This window comes from Taeniopygia guttata, chromosome 1A (genome assembly GCF_048771995.1).
Source record: "Taeniopygia guttata chromosome 1A, bTaeGut7.mat, whole genome shotgun sequence".
Classification (NCBI taxonomy): domain Eukaryota; kingdom Metazoa; phylum Chordata; class Aves; order Passeriformes; family Estrildidae; genus Taeniopygia; species Taeniopygia guttata.
The window spans coordinates 18,132,886-18,152,330 of record NC_133025.1 but is presented as its reverse complement, the minus strand read 5'-3'; the positions used below and the strand labels follow the sequence as shown (position 1 = coordinate 18,152,330).

Genomic DNA, 19,445 nt, shown 5'->3' with positions numbered 1-19,445 from the left:
GCGTGCCCAGCTAGCTAGGCGGGGGGCGAGGCAGAGCTCTTGGAGAGAGCGTCGCCGCCATCATGAGAAAGGGCAGGCACCGGCTCCATAGGGACTTCAGAGCCGCCCGCCATTTGTACTCGGCAGCCGCCTCGGAGACCTTCTACTGCCGGGGGCGTGCCCTGCCCTCAGCCAATATGGCCGGCGGGGGAGGCGGTCACGTGCTCGTGGGGCTGGCGCTGAAGCTCGCGCGCTGCCGGCGCCCTCTGCGGGGCGGCCACGTGGGCGCGCGCGGTGAGTGCGGGGCCGGCGGCGGGCGCTGCCCGGGCCGGCGGGGCGGCAGCCAGGCAGGCAGGCAGGGAGGGAGGGAGGCAGGGATGGGGCGGCGGCCGGGCGGGAGAGCCCCAGCTGCCCGTGCCTTTGCTGCGGCCGGGGCAGAGGGCGTTCCCGGGAGCCCCGCCGGGCGCTGCTGGGCGGCCGCCCCAGCTCTCCGCCTCCCGGGCGCGGGAGCTGTGGCGTGGCGGGAGGGAGCGCGGCCGGGCCGGGCAGGGCAGGGCAGGCGCCTCCTGAGGGGTGTGCGCGGGGCGCGGTGCCTCTGCCCTTGCCGCGGGGCCTGGCGGCCTCGGGGCGGCGCCGGCGGCTGCGGGAGCGGCGGGTGGTGCTTGGTCTCGGCCCGAAGTCCTCGTGGAGCCCCTCACAGGAGCGACCTGACACGGGCAGCGCTTCAAACCCGCCCCGTCGCCCGCCTGCGGGGCTGCCGTGGCCGGGCCGGGCTCGGCTCGGCTCGACTCGGCTCGGTGTTTGGGTGTCCGGGAGCCCCTCCTGGGGCCGGGGCGCCCGGGAACGATGGGGGCGCGGGGAGGGTGTTCGGGTTGGGTTTGGGTAGGTTTCACTGTAGAGCATTCTGCATGATTCTTCCCCGGCCCCAAGAGTGCCATTTCTTTATCGCTCGATCATATCTTTGTGTCTGTTAGCGTCCCACACTGTATTTCCTGCCTCAACATTCTCTTCTTTTTTTTCACCCCTCTTAGTTTTTATTTTGTTGTTGTTTTGGTTTTTTTTTAATCCAGTCTCGAAACTCGTGAGGAAGTGTATGTAAGAATAGTAACTGCAATTTTTTCCTAATAGAAGAAAAAAAAAAGCAATCCTAGCAACTAAAAGATTTAAATCTGACCTCACTGAGGTACTAACTCTAGATCAAACATGCAAGAGCTATTAAAACATAGGAAAAAAGCCATGAAAATTTAAGATAATACAAAATGGGTTTTGCCAACGCTAGATCAAGCCTAAGAGGGAAGACCTTGTGCTGGGGTGCACTTCTGTGTGGTTCTGCTTAGATTCCTCCGTTTGAGGGAGTGAAATTACTCTGTAGACAGATTTAACATGCAGTTTGGCTGCCAAACTCTATCACAGCTCTTCTGAAGCATGTCTGAAAAACCTAAGTGAGCTTAATATGGTAGGTTTTTCCACGGGAAGAGTAAAAAATCTATGTGAACTAATGGCATTTCCACTGAAAAGGTATAAAACAGTAACAAACCATTTTTGATGGAAATACTTCAGCTTTTTTCTTTTTCTTACTTGAAAACCCAGGTTGTTTTTTTTTTTTCCACACAGTTTAATCCTAGGAAAAGATGAATCCTTTGTTTTAAAAATCTCTGCTCTTCTATGATTCAGTTTTGATGTGGATTCCTGGGGGGAAGTCAATGTGGCTATGTTGTCGAGGCCTGAGGAAGATTCCTCTGAAGTTGCCAGAATGTAATCAATGGACAAAGCTATGTGTATTGCTTATGATTATCCCTCGAAGCTTCAGTGTAAAATTATTTTTATTAAGTGAAAAGCTGTTTGTATGGTTTTGGCATTTAAAAATAAAGAACTGTAATTGCAAGTATTTGCTTTTATACAGCAAATGTATTTTAATCATCAAATTCAGTGTCTACCTGTCTAGATGAATTTCGCTTGAATTTTGATGCTTGTCAGCATCAATTTTCAACAGAGCAAGTTATCTTTAGTCTTAACAAGACCACTGAATTTATTAGGCTTTATCTCAGAAACCTGGGTGTTGTCTTCATGCTTGGATTTTTTATCTTCGAGAATGTTTCCCTTCAGGGAATTTCAGTATTTATAATACATATAATTATCTTCAAGATGTACAGGTATGCTGTCGTGCTTTTTTCAGGCAGACAAAAGGATTATAGTCAACAAGATAAAAAAAAGAAAAAAAAGGTTGTGATAAACTGTGTGTGGGATATGTAGCTTCAATTTCATTCTGATTTAGGAAGTTGGGGACTGATTACTCATGTGGTTATCAGCTAAAGATACCAGGAGCAGGCTGTGTTGTAGATCGGTCAGAGGATAATGAATGCAGTATTTATAGGTGATGGTAACAGCTTGTTGTTATGCAGATGATGTAGTTAAGAAGAGAAAAAATGAGGTTCTTGGCACTTGGGTCCTTTTATAAGGATTTAGTGGGTCCTAAAATACCTGCAGTGTTAAGACTATGAATTGGGAGTCAGGAATGCCTACCTTGCAGGTGAATATGCAAGAACTAGCTGCTCGAGTGCCAGTGTTGCTGTGTGCAGCAGTGGATTGACCCTTTAGTGTCCATTTTTCTCTTCAGTTAAATTTGACCAGAATAATGAGATTCTTCTGCATTTATTGTTAAAATTTAGCAAGAATTTGTGCAACTTAAATTGCCCTGTGCAGGGACTTAATTCTTGCCAGACACTTTTTGAGGTTTACTGGTGTCAGTCCCATACCTCTTTTCCTACTCTTGTGTGAATAAGGATTCTGTTGTAGCATAAGCCATGGTTATCCATTCTCGTAGAGAAATAATACTAGGCACAGGTTAAAAAGGGTTTGTTTAGGCTCCTAACAAGGCTCTGTCTTTGAGCTCAGGCTTAGAGCTTCAGTTACAGTCTGCAGCAGAAGCAATCAGAAAAAGAGATGCAGTCAGTGAGATATTTAAAATAATATGCAGATACATGCAATTTACAGGAAATACACAAATTTCAGGATTTATTTGTACTCATTTCGAATACAAGAAACATGAGTTCTCTCATTTTTACTGATGAGCAGCACAAACATCAGTTCAGGAAAAGGTAGCTCTAGGAGGCAGTTGCTAAGTGATCCCAGGAAATCTGCCAACTATCTTACATCTGTTTGATGGACATATTTAGACCAAAACACAGAAGAAAACATCTCTAAACAAAACCCCAGCTGTACCTTCAAAGTGCTGGTTTTCAAATTTTTCTCTGTGAGAACAGAGCAAGAATAACAATAATCAAAATCTCTTTTATTAAATTGTAAACTTACAAAAAGTTAGGAAGCTTAAATTTAAAGAACACAAAATAGATGCTCTGGCATCACCTGGACACAATATTTTATCATAATGATAAAATACAATGTAAATATTTCCATAAGAATGGCTCAGCAGTGTTGTGAAATGAAGCACTGGGGAGAGGAGGCCTTCATTTCTAGGTAGAAGTGTGAAGTATGGGGTACAGAATGTCTCTTGTCATACTGACATGTGTGAGTGCCAGAGGGGATTTGTCCTCTGGCCAAGTCCAGACCGAGCTGCTGGCAAACTCAGAGTACTCCGGAGATCGAAGTGTTCTGTTCTCAAGAATTTCTCATCCTTGTGGATCCTCTCCCACTGTTTATAGGGCCCTGAACAAACAAGAGAGTATGTTTGAAAGATCATGTTTGCAGTGTGAAAGATCCAGTATTCAGTTAAAGTGGGGGTAGATTACAAAGCTATCTGTCCCACAAATCACAGACATAAACGAGGTGACATTCAGCAGTGCGAGGTGACATTCAGCAGTGCGGCAGTATGGAATGCAAAGGTATATACTTTCTTAGGTAGGGTCCATATTGTCTTGAGGTTTTTTAGGTGAAAATTAAAGCAATCATATCTACAGATGGTGGCATAAATTCTGAAATGCTTCTTAATATATTTTTGACTACCTTAATTCATTGAATGTAGTAAAAAAATCTGGATTTTTTTTGTCTTAATAGTCTTCGTTTGAACTTTTTGACTGCTGTAGTACGTTTTCCATGCATTATCAATCTTTCTTTCTGGTTGTATACTTCATGCCATGCTACTTATGTAATTTACTTTTATTTTCTTTTTAATGCTAATAGAATATATCTGAATTTCAATCCCAAAATGGCTCAGAAGAGGAGCTCAAGTGGGCGGTCATTCCCATTGCTGCTGCTGCTGATTGTGGTGGCCTTTGTTCATTTAACTGTCTGTCCTTTTACAAAAGTGGAGGAAAGCTTTAACCTACAAGCTATTCATGATGTGGTATACCACCAGCTGGACTTGGATAAGGTAAATTGAAAATCATGTCTTCATTTTTGCACAGTGTTAAAGATGGCAATTCCCTGCAGTATCTGTAGGATAAATGCGGTGTGAATATGATTTATTTTCCCTTGTTTCTAATTTGCTTATTTTAAGTAGATTCTCCTTTTTGCAGTATGACCATCATGAATTTCCTGGAGTTGTCCCAAGAACGTTCCTTGGACCAATCTTTATTGCTGCTCTTTCCAGCCCAGCTATCTACATACTTTCTCTGCTAAGAATGTCCAAGTTTTATTCCCAGCTGATAGGTATGAGAACTTCAAATCCTTAGAGATGTTACCCATTAGAGCACCAGTTAAAACGTTGTTGGTACTTTTGGATCAATAGTTAAATTGTGATATTCTTTTCCTCAGTGAAGGAAAACCTATACTATGGTACTTGGGGCCAGCATGGCCATTCAGCTCCCTCTTTGGAGAGTAACTAACAGCACACAGAAAGTCTGTGCTAACAGATGTCAAGCAGCGTAGAAAAAGCAACTATCTTAAGTCTCTTCAGAGAGTTACCTCCCATGCACACTTCAAGAAAGGGTTGTTAACTTCGGCATGGAACCACTGACCTTTGTGCAGAACTACCAGACAAATTAAAAGTGGATAAGAACAGATAAACTAAATGGAGTTTTGTTTGGCTTTTTGTTTCTTTGAAGGTAGTTATATTGTGGTATCCTAAGTGTTAATCTTCAGAATGTCTTCCCGTTACATTATGTAACATGGCCATTCATAAGTGATCCATCTGATACTACTCTTTGATTCCTGTTTTTATTCTCCTGATAGTCCGAGGAAGTTTGGGGCTCAGTGTGATTTACACCTTATGGAAGCTGCAGAAAGAAGTTAGAAAACAGTTTGGAGCAACTACAGCATCAATCTTCTGTCTCATCACTGTTACTCAATTTCATTTGATGTTTTACTGTACAAGAACCCTCCCTAATGTGTTTGCACTTCCGTTCGGTAGGTATTTAATGGGAAAAAATTTAAAATTTAAAACTTTTTTTCAAATGTATCAATAGTTAAAGCACAGGAAAGGTTTGGTCAGACCAAATTAACATACCTACTTGATTAAATTGTGTGATAACAAGACTAGAAAGCTTGAGATTTTTTTCTCTTTTTACCATCTATGCTTACAGTGACTGTTTAATCAAGTTTTATTGAATCTAAGTACATGTGGGTTTTGTCAGATGGCTTTGATTAACTAGTACACATGTCTAATGCATAAAGCATAGAGCTATGAAAAGGGATGAGGTACACCTGCAGTTCAAAAAAACCCTGTGAACTTGGTCTGCACAGGAAAGGATTTTCTCATGGGATTGTAGAAGAAATTCCTACTGCGCCATCTCCACCTTCCTCTTCTGAAACTGTTCACAAATGCAGCAGTTTCTATACTTACTGAAAAAAAACCAACAAAAATCAACGTCAAACCCTTCTGTACATATACAGTTTTCCCCCAGAGCTGATGAAGAGAAAAATTAATCACATGTGACAGATATTTACTGAGTCGCTAAATGCTTCAGTGCAAGTTGTTCAGCTAATAACATTGTGAAGTTGATGTAAGAACCTGTATAGATGAGAAATGAGAAACAAAAGCAGATGAATTATCAGATAAACTGTCTAGTAATGTCTCAGATAATTTCTGCGTATTAAAAAATATAAGTTGTTTCATGACTTTGTACCTCGTATTTCACATTTTCCTTAGGATCCTGAGCACTTTACTATGTCAAGATTTAAACTAAAAGTAGAGACAACTTAGTCTGTAAACATAGGCTGTGTCCCACCTAATCATGTAAATTAATTTATAGATCTTTCTCCCTCAGCAGTAGTCTGTAGTCTCGTTTTTATGTTTGAAATGAGTTTGTGTTACCATGAATATAGAATGTACTTAGCCAAGAGAATAAACTAATTGCCCAGCTGATATTGAGCAATAATAATTATGAATCATAGTTTGAGAAGCTTTTAGTACTCCCTAAAGGTTTGTTTTTGTTTTTTCCCCCCCTCAATAGCTATTAAATATACTGCCTAGAAAGAGTTCCCATGTATTCCTTCTGTGGTTATACTTTTCCTGATTACTTAAGCATCAACAGTATAAAGCTGTAAATTATTCGAAATTACATTTCTCGAGCAAAGGAAGAATTTGTGGACTAGAAATGGTAGGAAGACCAAGAGAGTATTGGTGAGAAGTTAGAGGAACAAGAAGATAGCATTGAGTGTTACCTTTTAGAAAATAAATAATTCAGTATGTTGGATGATGTGTTTTGGGTTTTTTTTGTTTGTTTGGTTGCGTTTTGCAGTGCTCCTGGCATTGACGTTTTGGATACAGCAAAAGCAAAGGCCGTTCGTTTGGTTCTCAGCTTTGGCGATTATAGTTTTCAGATCAGAGCTCTGCATATTCTTAGGCCTCATGCTCCTGGTGACATTATTGACTAAAAGAATCTCCATTTTCAAGGTGCTTTCCCATGCTGTTCCTGCTGGAATATTTTGGTTGGGTAAGTGTTTGCTTGGAAGAAAGCAAAGGATGTTAAGTTCAAGAGAAGTCTGGAATTTTGACTGATTTATCTGTTGAATAGCCCTTAAGGATTTTTTTTGGGGGGGGGGGGGGGCGTTGCAGTGGAGAGAGGGTAAGGGGGGTGTTGTGAGTTGTTACTGTTTTATTTTTATTCTATTTGCTAACAATAACAAGATTTTTTTATTTCTTTGAAAATTTCTATGTGAGAAAATAGATATATGCAGAGCAGGGAAAGCTACTGTGGCCTTTGTCTTTAGATGCTTACAGTATAATGTCCTGATCTTAAAGAGGCTGACCTGTACAAGTTGACTTCAGTACAGTTAGTACCTGGCTGTTGCTACTCGTGCATGTTATCAGTTGTAGTATCTATTGCCATGGTGATAAGCTGAGTCCCAGGATAAAATACAACTATGTGAGGAGATTCCAAGAGGGGGGTTGTGGGGAGAGTTGCAGTTCAGCTCTGTTCTGTTATTAAATTTAAGAGCTTAAGTGATCTCCATGCTGGAGAGGTTGAAAAATTCCCTTGTCTCTACCCATCTGTGGAAGACCCTAGTGTATATGCACATAAATATTCTAAGCTGCTCCATCAGCCTACCTAATTAAAAATGCTGTTGTCAGATATGTGATGATGACCCCTGGCAGCGGGCTGTCCCTTGCAGAGTGCACAGTAGAAACACCAAACAATTCTGCCAGGTGCACTTGGAGGCACCTCATGATGTAAGAGTTTGGAGGTCCAGTGGGAACTAACCACTGGCACTCCCCTTTCCTATTTGAGCAAAATCCTTAAATACTAGAGCAGTTTTCACAGAGCTGAGTGGAAGAGATAGGGCTGACAATTTTGCTGCTTTCTTTTGCCTTTCATCTCTTATTCTCCTTCTCCCTCTACCTAATGAATAGTAGCAAACTTTGTGATTGTTTTTTTTAACTTAGCAAAAACCAATTGTAGTTTTACAATAAAAATTTATTTACTACTATTTGAAGCTAAAATGAGCTTCTTGTTGTTCATTACATTTAATCCTCCTAATACTCTTCTAAAACAAACCTCAGTTACACCTTTTTTTTCAAACCTGGGGTTGGAGTGAGGTGAATCCCAATTGGATTCATGTCTAACATGCTTCTCTAAAGGCTTTTGTTCAGAAGTGCCTCCCTTCCCTGCATGACAGACATATTCAGCCTTCTCTGTGGTTTTTGGTGAGGCTTACAATGCATGTTTTAGTTTATGTTGGTCTCAAAATGCTGTATATGTGCTTTTGTATGTGCTGTTAGTTTGCTTTTCCCTGGTTTTTAGTTCATGCAGTTTTGTATCTCTTTAATTCTTTTAGGGCTAACAGTTGCTGTGGATTCTCTGTTTTGGAGGCAGCTTGTGTGGCCTGAGGGGAAAGTGCTCTGGTATAACACAGTTTTAAACAAAAGTTCCAGCTGGGGAGTATCCTTTTAAACATCCAGAGATAAAGAACACTACCAACCAAAGCAAAGACTTGATGTGACTTATTCCTGAGACTCAGGGTGTTAGATTCTACTTTTCATTATTTAAAACTTATGAGACAATGTCTGTCTCTTAGATGTTTCTGCAAATTGTAAGTCTCATCTGCTAAATTCTTTCTTGCCTCTTTGTGTTCTACCAGTATAGAGCCAGGTTTCTTCCCCTTGGTTTTTCATGTTGCCTGTCATTAGTGCCATTTGATGTGCCTTTTTTGCTAATATGAATGTAATTAAGCAATTGCTTTTAGTTTTCCAAAGTTAAGACAGGAAATGAAAGGCTGTAAGAATGTGTATACAAAAAGTATACTGCATTATTGCAAAATTTGTGGGTACTTATGTAAAAAATAGTTACTTTACCTGTTAGCAGTGGAAGCATCCTTAACTCTTTTCACCTTGAAGACCTCTCCCTTCTTGTGGTATTTCTATTCAGCCCTGCCTCGTGCTTTGGGATGCAGCATAATATTTGTACCTTTAGGGGTAACAGAAAAGAGAACTCGGATTTTACTTTTGCCAGCACTGGGCTTTATTTTCTTGTATTCGTTTCTCCCACACAAAGAGCTGCGTTTCATCATCTATACTTTCCCTGTTTTCAACATAGTGGCTGCTAAAATGTGCTCACGAATGTAAGTTCAGAATCCTGTTTGTTGGGTTTTTTTCCTCTGAAATTGCAAAAGGAAAACTACTAGTACTGTTATGTACTTTTTTCATCTTGAACTCTGGGTCATATTGAAATGTTCATATGCTGTAGAAAGGAGTTCAAGGTCTTTGTACCCATTTGACTGCAGAGAGAAGTGGAAACTGAAAAGTCAAATGCTTTGACGGGACTATTTGAGAAGTCTGGAGGAGAATTGAGAATAGAGCCCTAATTTTACTGTTACATTGTTACAATGCAGTTTATTTACCAAAAAATAAGACATATTCCAGTGTACTCCTGAGCTGTTAACACAGTTTACCTCAGGAGATATTTTAATACACAGGTGAGGCTTGTGAAACATGGAGTTAAATAGTTCTGTTTGGGTATATTGAGTAAACAAATTGAAGTTCAGAGTTTAACTTCTTTAAAAGAGAATATATTCATAGCTGAAGTTTTTAAACACAGAAATATTTAGCTTTATTGATAAGTTTGTCTTAGCTTTATTAATGAGAATATTCTAATTTAAATGTCACTAGAAGTTAAATCTTCTAGAAATTGGTAATAAATACATGCCATACAGGGTTAATAAAATTTATATTAATCTTTATTGTCTAGAAGTGGAGTTTCTGTAACAGTTGTGTCACAGTAGTCAGTTACCAGTATGAAAGAAAATAACAGTTTATTCTTCCTTGTTTTTCTCTTCCTGAACAGTCTGAATAACTACCGGAGATCCTGGCTGTACAAACTTGGATCATTCTTTATTATAATGCATCTTCTACTTAATGCTGTTTATTCAGGAACGTCTTTATATGTTTCACATTTCAATTATCCTGGAGGAGTGGCAATTCAAAAGTTGCATGAGTTGGTACCTTCAACAGCAGGTAGGTAAAGCTGGCTTGAAGTATGTTCACCTAATCTTAATTTCAGTATATTTTTTCATGTATTGAATACTACTTCTTCAAACTAGGTACACACATCTTTGTTACTATTTTGTTAATTTATTATTAATAAAAGTGTACTTGGAAGAATTTTGAAACTGTATTCTATTTTCTTTATTTATGTAGATGTCTCTGTTCATATTGACGTGGCTGCAGCGCAAACAGGAGTTTCTCGGTTTCTAGAAATCAATTCCGATTGGAGGTATGTTCTGAATGAGGTTTTTTGATCTGAAGACAGTAGTCTGCTTTTTCTTTTTTACATATGCACAGGGATAAACATTGCAAACACAATTTTTATATAATACATATATATAATATATATATAATATGCAGCGTATTTATTAAACCATCTTAAGAACAATATGAATCTTCAGAGAATTGTTGATGTCTGCAATGCTGCCATTTCAGAAATAAAGCACTGCAGTGTTTTTTCATTGTTTTGATTGATTCTGATATGCTATATAGCATAGAATATTACAAAGGACAAGAGGAAATGGCCTCAAGTTGTGCCAGGAGAGGTTTAGGTGTGATAGTAGGAGAAAATCCTTCATGGCAAGGGTTGTCAAGCACTGGAACTTGCTGCCCAGGGAAGTGGTGGAGTCACCATCCCTGGAAGTGTTAAAAGTGTGGATATGGCACTTGGGGCCATGGTTTAATGGTGGATGTGGTGGTGGTGCTAAGGTGATCATTTTGCTTGATGCTCTTAGACATCTTTTCCAACCTTAATGATTCTGTGATTCTAAAGACATTAGAACCAGCACAAAAACTGTTAGCTTACCAAACTTTGTACCAATATGTTTAATGCAGCTAGGTCTGATACCCCACTAGACCTTGTGAAACAGTTTTCTTGGCAAAGCAGTGTATATAATTACTTGTCTGAATGATGTGTGGCAATGTGAGGCTCATGTACATTTTAATATTGAAAGTCTGTTTTTATGTGGAACATTGCTCATATAGATGGCATTGAAGCTGCTGCTGTGAACACATTAATTTGCTCTGAGGGAAGGCTGTTGAGTGTTTTGTCCCTATGACCAGCAGTGATACATAGACACTTTTTAATAAGAGTTGGAATATTGGAATAGTAGGAGACATTGTGAGGTGGCATCATTTGCTTTTCAGGATGAAAACCAAAAAGTAGGCACCTTTCTGATTTTTAGGCCTACCTCTTAGGCTGAAGCTTAAGATTTTAATTTAAATTAAAATGATCTTAATGAAAATGACTCATTCGAAGGTGACACAAAGCCTCCATACTGCACAAAACAAAAGCAACACTAGCAGATTTTGATTTAAGAAGTATTTTGAGCATAGAGTTCTTTTTCCCCAGTCATAGTATTCAGGATCAGATTAACATAATTTAATTACTGGTATATTTAGAGATGTAAGTACTGTGGAAGTAAAGCAGAAGAAGGGGAAAGAATGCTTCCAGGGGAGTTACAAAAATCATTGACCTTGCTATGCCTTTTTATTTCCAAGCACTCTCATGATGATGGTACAGACTGTTCATAGCCTTCACAGTTACCTATCTACTGTTTATTTCAAATTGGTGTTTTGTATGCTGAATCTAGAGAAAGTCTTAAACCATAAATTGGGAGGAGACATTAACCTACTAGAGTACAAGGGATAGAATGTACCTGATAGTTATAATGTTTCAACATTTGGGGTTTTAAAATGTACTTAAATACACAAACTACTCTGAATACAACTCTGGTCTCTCAGTAATGTTTCATTCCAATGAGCTTTTTGAGTTGCTTTGGGCTTGTAAGGCTTGTAAGCCCTGGTGGGATTGGAAGGTGAATGAATAATAATATCCCTGTCACTGATAAATGTTTCATGGTGTTACAGCTACAGAGCAGTTTCTCTCACACTTTTATCTGTACTCAGCAAAACAAAGGCTAAAGGAAGGGCTGATTCAGCATAAAGTTTCACATTAAAAACATCAGGCAAAATTCACAACTGAGCATCATACACAGGTCTACCACTTGTCTCACAGCGCAGTAGTGCAAAGTTTATTGGCACCAACTGTCCCATTTTCTCACTGTCCAAGAAAGTGACATCCTTTTAGATGGCTGAAAACTAACTCAACATCTTCATAGACAGTATATGTCAGGTGGAAACAGATTAGGGGTGGGGTGGCTATGAAGGCTGATGAGTCATCAGATAACTGCAATCCATAAATAAAAGTGTCTTAAAGTTATCAGCTTTCAGTAGTTCTAAGATTAGATCTATTTGCCTCAAGAAAAATGCAAGCAATCTATTATTTTTTCTTCAAAGGGTGATTGAAAGGAGCTTGATGCAGGTTCTTACACTGAACAGGTGTTACAATCTTGTCTTCAATTAGTGCAATCTCTTTGAACCCTGAATAAATATGCTGTGTAAGCTTAAAGTATTTTAAAATAATAAAATTCAGAAATGCATGCAGCCAGATGAAAGGCCTTTTACTTGCTAATGAAGAAAATGCAAAATTAGTAGTTGGTAATATTGTTACAAAGTAATACTGTTCCTTCTGCCAGTTTGGATGTATCTACCAACCTAAGGGGTATTGTAATATTTTTGAAAATAGCAGGTGAAATTACCATGCAATTGTTTTAAAAGTAGAAAACACCCGTTCAGGGTGCAGTCTAATTCTGCATTATACGGTGTGTTTAGTAACATTTATGAATTCTGTCAGCCAGCCTGGGGTCTTTCCTGAGCTGCCAAAATTTTAGTTAACAATTCACACAAAACCTCTGGTTTTCTGTAAAGTACTTCCTTCGTATATCTTAAATGTTAATGACTGCCCTGTCAGGCAGCGTTACAAAAATATCAGTAGAGGTTTTTTTTCAGGGAATTCAGGCAGATGAGAGGCCAGATCTGCAAAGATGCAGGCTGGATTTAATCCTAGGTGCATTTAAGGGTTTGTAGGGCTGGGACTGCACCACTTCCTACCTGTGTCCACATCTGCAAGGAAAGTGATGGCCTAAATAAGATGCCTGTGAAATGTGTCGAAGGATTCAGGTGCCTAAGAATGGGAGCTCCAAGTGCTGGTAGAAAACACTTCACAGAACAGGGCAACAGAAAAGGTGAAGAATGGGGCACTGCTCTTCACTCAGGTTACAGGGCCTAACAGTGGTTTATGTTATGTAGCATTTTGGAGTGAACTTACCTCTTTCTTCTCCTTTGAAGTTGCTGGATTGAGGACTCAAATCAGGCTGCCATGTCCAGTATGAATATCCTAACCCTTAAGCTCTAAATTGCACCTGACTCTCCTCAGTGAATGAACAAATAACTATTGCAAAGTAGAACCGTGTCCTCATGACACAGTGAGGGAGATCTGTCTCAATTCCTAGAAGATTAAAGGGGTTCATACAGCTCTTAAGAGATAATGAACTTCAGTTTTGGGCTTAGGTCAGATGAAAAGTGGCTGAAACTAGATCTTTCACATCCCTGCCAAATGGCTAAGTCACTTGTTTTCTCATCTTGTAAATTCCTCAATCGCTAGATTGAACATAAATCCTTTTAAGAAATAACTAAATGTACATAATAAATAGTCCTAGAACTCAATAGTTGCTTTATATTTTTTTTTAATTCTATGTATAATTTATATGTATTCTGGTACTTAACTTATAAAAACTGACCTAAAGTGACTGTGCCCAAACATGTAGTAGATCAAGGAACTGAACTTAGAAATAACAAGTACCAAATTAGTACTGCAACTGCCTCGCTCCTTCTATCTTCAAGAAGAGGTCTTCTCCCTGCTATTCTGAGGCTCCTAATCTAATGTATGATTACCAGAAGAAAAAGGTTTCTGCTTATAAGGTATTTTTTAGAATTACTAAAAAACTCCACATACAAACAGAAAGCAGCAAAAAACCCAAACAAAACTCCCACATTTCTTCAAATGCAATTATTGTAGAGTAAACTTAAAAATTGGTCCAGTTTCCTACAATCTTAGGCTTTGGAGTCCTTTCTCCACTGAATTCAAATAGGGAACTAGTAAGAAATTTTCGAGGAGTCATGATTTATATCACAATAGCAACATAAAGACTTGCATGGAATGACTGAATCCCTACATTCTTCAAAATTACTATTTCCTTCTCTAGTACTATTTAATCAGGAGATATAACTGAGCATGTTAGTTCATTTTTGTTTCATCTTGGATGCTTCATGCCTCTGCAATAATGGCCATCTTTAATAGGTAAAGCAAGGAATAAAAAGAAACCTTCTTTATTCTTTACAGGTATGACAAAAGAGAAGATGTTAAACCAGGAGACCAGTTGATGTTTTCTTATACACATATACTGATGGAAACAAATCCTGTTCAAATATCACATTACAAGACAACCCACAGGCCACTGGCAAATATACCTGGCATCAGTAAAATTGGGTTGAACCTTACTGCACTACCTCCTTTTACTTTAAACTTGAAACCAAAATTAGTACTGTTGGAAAAACTTCCTCTATCATCTTGACTGTGAATTTGAAGTAATTCTTTTGATGTGATTTTGCTGATGATTGAACTATGTAAGACAGCAGGAAATTGTCATTCCAGCACTGCAACTCAGCTTCTGTGGAAAGGCAGGAAAAATTTCTGTACCAATTGGTACCTAGCTCTGTTCTGTTTCTTACACAAATAATACAGTGCATTCCTAGTCAGTATATGTTCAGTATACTGAGTTGTATTGTTACATATGTTTGAGAGACGTTGCCTACAAGTTTAGTGGTATTAAGTAAAACCTGTCTACTTGGTTTGGTAGTCTGTTTCATCATGTAGCACAGGTATGTCCTAATTGTCCTGTATAAGATACAAAATCAACAGGTTTGTGCTAGGGCAGTAATTTGATTTGTAATCTACGTGTGCAAAGATGTATTACTTTATGTATCTGCAGGATTGTAACCCCCTCAGCTGTCAGATTGCCAGTGTGAAACCTAACGATGTTATAAACATAGGAAAGCCATATTCATCATAGCTTCATCGTAATACCTAATTGTGCCCTGTAGGCTACCAAACTAATGAAACATTCACTTAAAAAGCAGTTGGACCTCTTGACAAGCACTGCTTCATAACAGATTTGAGTACTAAGGATGATTATCTTCATTCCGAAAGTTTGTGAAAAAGCAACAAGTTGGATTTTGTGGGAAAAAGAATATTTTAAATAATTTTTCCCCTCTTCCGCTTTAATGATATTTTAATTTACAGTGTAAAAATTACCTATGAAAATGTCCACTTTAAGATAGGTGCTGTTTTCCTTTTTTTTTTATTAAGTAATCCCTTTGGAAAGGAGTAGTCTAATGTGCCATGTGCTGCATTCTATAAACTAGAGTAAGATTGCATGCTCTGTAGTTTCGTTATTAGATGTTTTTGTTAAGGGTGTCTGCATAGATTGCTGGAAGGGAACAAGTACAAAAGGGTAGAATTCTGGTTAGGCCCAGTTGTAATATGACAGAAGCTCCATTTGTGTAAATGTCAGTCACTGAAATTATCACGGGCAGAAAACTATTCCTTGCTGACTGAAAACGTGAGTAAAATATAATTATGGAATAAAGTGGTTTGGGTTTTCTGTTTTGTTTGTTTTCTTTTTATTCTTAAACTTGCTTGATTCAGGAACTACCTTTACCTGTGTATGTTTCAGTTTTCAGGACCATGTTGTCTTTTTATCCTCTAGATTATGTATCAGTGCAACTGATCTGGTGGGGTGGAGCCTGCTCCCTTTCAGGTGGGTGTTGTTGCCCAGGCTTCGTTGGCCTGAGCAGATCTGGCAAAGGAAACCTGCAGAACTTGTTGGTCCAGTCTCTGGCCGCTCTTGAAATTTAAATCATTCAAGTATTATCTATTTGACTTGTCTTTGGAAGAAAACCTAGCTTCCTCCAGAGCCAGTTTGAACATCAAACAATTCACAAGAGACAAAAGGAAATACATGTGCAAATAGCTGCAGATTTGGAACCACACAAAGGAAATATTTTTTTAAGGATGTGGGTAGGTGTGCATGTTAAAGGCTAATTATTGACTTTATATAACTCCCCCACACCGGAATCTACAACTCAAGAACCCAAACTAAAATTTATCCTGCCCAGGTTTATACAAATGTCTATGTGGTTGCTTCAGCTTTCCAAATCCCTGGTTGTCAGAATCCCTCTGCAGGAACTTGCTTCTATCACCCACAGAGAAAACATAGGGCTGCTGTGCTTGCAGAATAGGCATCTCAAGCTACTGTCTGAAGTGGCACTGAATATGTACACATGAAGCATTTGAAGAATTTCATCTTGCTGAATGTCATACTCACATCATATAGAGTCCTTCCACAGACTTATTCTGGTGTGTAGGTGCTACCTGTGGGACTTAAACCAGTGATGATATTCAGTTGTGGAGCTCAGGTCTGCTGCTGTTCACAGCGTCTCACCCTTGGAAATACAAACAATCAGCTCAAACTGGCCTTTTACTCTGTTTGTTGGGGGTAGAGAAAGATAAAATGCACGCATGGAGACAGGAAATAGATACTGGATTGCAGTCTTGAAGAGTGTCTGAAGTTTGTGTCCTGTTACATTTTATCCTCCATATGTGGTTACTGAAAGTGCTTAGTTGGAAAATCTGCAACTTTGGTTTTGTATCTAAAAGGGCTAGATCATGACCCAAGCAGTGCATGGAGCACCACAGTACCTGTGGCTGTATGACTTCTGTAACAGCCGGTTTAAGTTGGATAATAGGTAAAAGTTCTTCACCCAGAGGGTGTTTGGGCACTGGAACAGGCTCCCCAGGGAAGTGGTCACAGCACCAGCCTGACAGAGTTCAAGCAGTGTTTGGACAACACTCAGGCACATGGTGTGTCTCTTGGAGATGTCCTGTGCAGGACCAGCAATTAACTTTGATGATCCTTGTGTGTCATGTATTCCTTTCTAGCTATGATTCTATGGGTAACTGCCTCAGCCAGGCCATGAATATTATGGTGGCCCTCACTTGGAATAAGCAGGGGCAGCTGGCAAACTGGGGTGGAGATTACTGCAGTTTTCCCCTAAAGGCTGCTTGAATAAATCAAGCAATATTTGGAACAGAAACTAAAGCCATCTCTCCTTAAATGAATTTTCTTATCTCCAAGTCTTGTGTTGTCTTTAGTTCCACAAGACCAATAAAGCTTATTTTTCTCCTTTAATATAAATTCAGTGTACTTGCATGGAAGAAAAAAAGTGAGTTTAAGTTCCCTTAAATACAAGAAGGTATCAAGGAAGTCAAGTGAGATATTACAAGTTCTTCTGAATTTGGGGAACATAGGAGGAAGTGTCAAGTTAGAGAATGAATGGGGCAGGTAGGAGGACAGTGACTGAACACTTGGAATTTTTGAAGGGACTTAAAAGTAATAAATTTTTCATGCCTATTTAAGTTCTTCAAAGAAAAATACCTTTTGACGTGACTGATTACAATCCTACCATGAAGTTCAGGTTTCCTTAACAAAAACAGAAATAAGGTGAGCATATTGAATTAACTGAAGGTTGAATTAACCTGAATAAAGCAAAAAGACAGATAGCATAATTGATCTATAATGCTGGTATAGAATGAGATTTATTTTAGGGTGTCTTGTTTAAACTCCTCAAGGGTCAAATGTTGTGTAGCATCATACATTGCTCTTTCAAGTTTGACTTAATTTCTTGGAAGCAATGCTTGTTCCTGTAAAAAGTCCAACAGATTATTTGGACAAAAATATGTCACCATGCCATTTAAATGAAGAAGGTGAATAATCAGAGCCTTACAGCCTAAGATGTAGGACATTCTTGTTATAAAACTAAATAAAGTAATTGCATGAAAAAAATGTTGTGGAACTTGTCAATAGAGGACATTTCTGGAAGCTGAAAGTAGAAGCTGCTTCAAAATAAAGGTAAACAGATGACTCTGGCATCAAGAACCAAAAGAACTAAAGATCAAGGAACGACCTTCAGTTCACAAGGTCTCTAATATCAAGAACTGGAAAAAATCAGACTGTATTGCCCTTATACCTGCCCTAAGTATTTGCTATGGGTCTTCCCTCTCGAGCTAAATTGGAGTGAGGAGACATGGAGAATGGTTGTATTGGATCTGACATCAAATACATTTATCTGCTACCACTGAGGAAAAACCAGAACACGTCTCAGGTTCTTGCCTTGTTTGTCCGTCATCACAACAGATGAACAACTGTCCATCAGTGCAGTCTGTTTGTGCAATGCATTCTGAAACACTGAGCACACTCCTTTTTCTTGCTCCCTGGCCATTTCAGACATCCTCTTAGTGAGACAGGTTACAAGTTTGGAACAAAGCTTGAGATTGTGCTGCTGCTCCTGCAGTTGCAGTTGTTCCAGGGCCATTCTTATTTTCCTGAATACTTCTAGTTCTTCTAATGTTAAGGAACTTTTAAATGGATATGAGTTCTTAGCATTGGTTTGCTATATCAATTTCAATGCAAGAGAGTTTCCCTTGCATCTGACAGCATTTTTTCATAACTTACACAGAAATTCCAGAAATCAGCCTAGCGCTGCTTCCCTTTACTACATGTGGTCAGTCTCACATACTCCCATTCTAGCACGACCCTCAAAAAGCATTCCTTTGTAGTACTCAAAGGCTCTTTCTTGTAGAAGTGATTTCACTTTCTGTTTGCAAGAAAAAAAGAAAACTTTTCATCAAGCTGAACTTGTCATTAATGTGAGCAAGAGTGTTGAGCCACAACTATCTCAGTGAGCTGGTTACATAATTAGTCTCAACTATGCCAAAAGTAATGTTAAGAGGCTGTTAAACAGTGAGACATGAAAGGTATCACTACCTGCTTAAGGCATGACACCAAAGATTAAAAGGGTATTTGCAAAAATTCCTTAAGCCAAATAACAAATACCTCTACAAAGGTTTTCTTAATTTCCTATTTATATATGTAGGATTTCAAAGTGTAACTGGTCCATTTTGTATGCAGCTACTTATTTTAGATCAGCTCTTTAGATAACCATGAGCAACTATAACTAGTTTTTGGTTCCTCATTTCAGACCTTTATGGTAGAAAGTACAGCCAGTGTTTCCTCTGAAATTCTACATCATACTGTCAAGGTCAGTCTTTCACCAATTCTGCTTTATTTCAGCTACAGCTGCCCTTCGTTCTGTACCAAGGCTTCATCTGTCAGTTTGTGCCAAATATAAGGTAAAAATGCTGCCTGAAATGGAGTCCGCCTTTTCCTTTAAAACTGCCAACTTAGGAAGCTGGAAGGAGGCATTGGTTCATAGATTAAATAAAAGTCAGGGACAGCTTTAGCAAAGGTCCAGTCCTTAGAACCCAAGTTGATAACCTGAGTTGGGGATATCACTGTGGTTACTATTTCTGGTTGGCATACTCATTTTATGAAATCCCTTTTGGGTCAGCTTTGCAATAAAACCGAGGTAAAGAACCACTCTTGTTGCTAAGAATAAAGCAAAATATGGATATGTTTGTGAAAGAATAAAATGCTTAGTTTATAAAATCTAAATAATCTAAAACTAGCAAGTGTTATTTGTTAATTGTGTATTATTTATATATATTCGTGTGTGTGTGTGTGTGTATTTAGTTTTCCTGTGTTTGGAGGTAATGAAATCAAAGTTT

General features: G+C 39.0%; 1 protein-coding gene and 1 long non-coding RNA gene across 5 annotated transcripts; one reads left to right on the top strand and one right to left on the bottom strand.

Moving 5' to 3' along the window:
- Positions 1-36: 36 nt before the first annotated feature.
- On the top strand, positions 37-15,423 carry ALG12 (ALG12 alpha-1,6-mannosyltransferase). Of its 3 annotated transcripts, none has more exons than XM_030256179.4 (10): positions 37-273; positions 4,120-4,309; positions 4,455-4,587; positions 5,110-5,283; positions 6,618-6,812; positions 8,155-8,258; positions 8,714-8,937; positions 9,660-9,829; positions 10,013-10,088; positions 14,103-15,423. In XM_030256179.4, exons 2-10 carry the CDS (start codon positions 4,145-4,147, stop codon positions 14,332-14,334), a joined length of 1,473 nt encoding a protein of 490 aa, XP_030112039.1. In that variant the 5' UTR covers positions 37-273; positions 4,120-4,144; the 3' UTR covers positions 14,335-15,423. The 3 variants fall into 3 exon arrangements, with proteins under 3 accessions (XP_030112039.1, XP_072776656.1, XP_030112045.1); XM_072920555.1 differs by having other exon boundaries at positions 272-326; XM_030256185.4 differs by lacking the exon at positions 37-273 and having other exon boundaries at positions 4,139-4,309; positions 4,439-4,587.
- LOC140681163 (uncharacterized) lies at positions 2,967-6,623 on the bottom strand. 2 transcript variants are annotated; one of them, XR_012052396.1, is made up of 2 exons: positions 6,541-6,623; positions 2,967-3,645 (listed from the first exon to the last, which is right to left on the bottom strand). It is a non-coding gene; the product is annotated as an uncharacterized lncRNA (long non-coding RNA). The 2 variants fall into 2 exon arrangements; XR_012052395.1 differs by lacking the exon at positions 2,967-3,645 and adding an exon at positions 4,132-5,887.
- Positions 15,424-19,445: the final 4,022 nt, after the last annotated feature.

Bases quoted from the DNA above. Each gene is read 5' to 3' on its own strand.
- ALG12 (XM_030256179.4), top strand. From the start codon at position 4,145: ATGGCTCAGAAGAGGAGCTCAAGTGGGCGGTCATTCCCATTGCTGCTG. The intron at 4,588-5,109 runs GTATGAGAACTT...TTCTCCTGATAG, and splicing joins GTTTTATTCCCAGCTGATAG to TCCGAGGAAGTTTGGGGCTC. The intron at 6,813-8,154 runs GTAAGTGTTTGC...TAATTCTTTTAG, and splicing joins TGCTGGAATATTTTGGTTGG to GGCTAACAGTTGCTGTGGAT.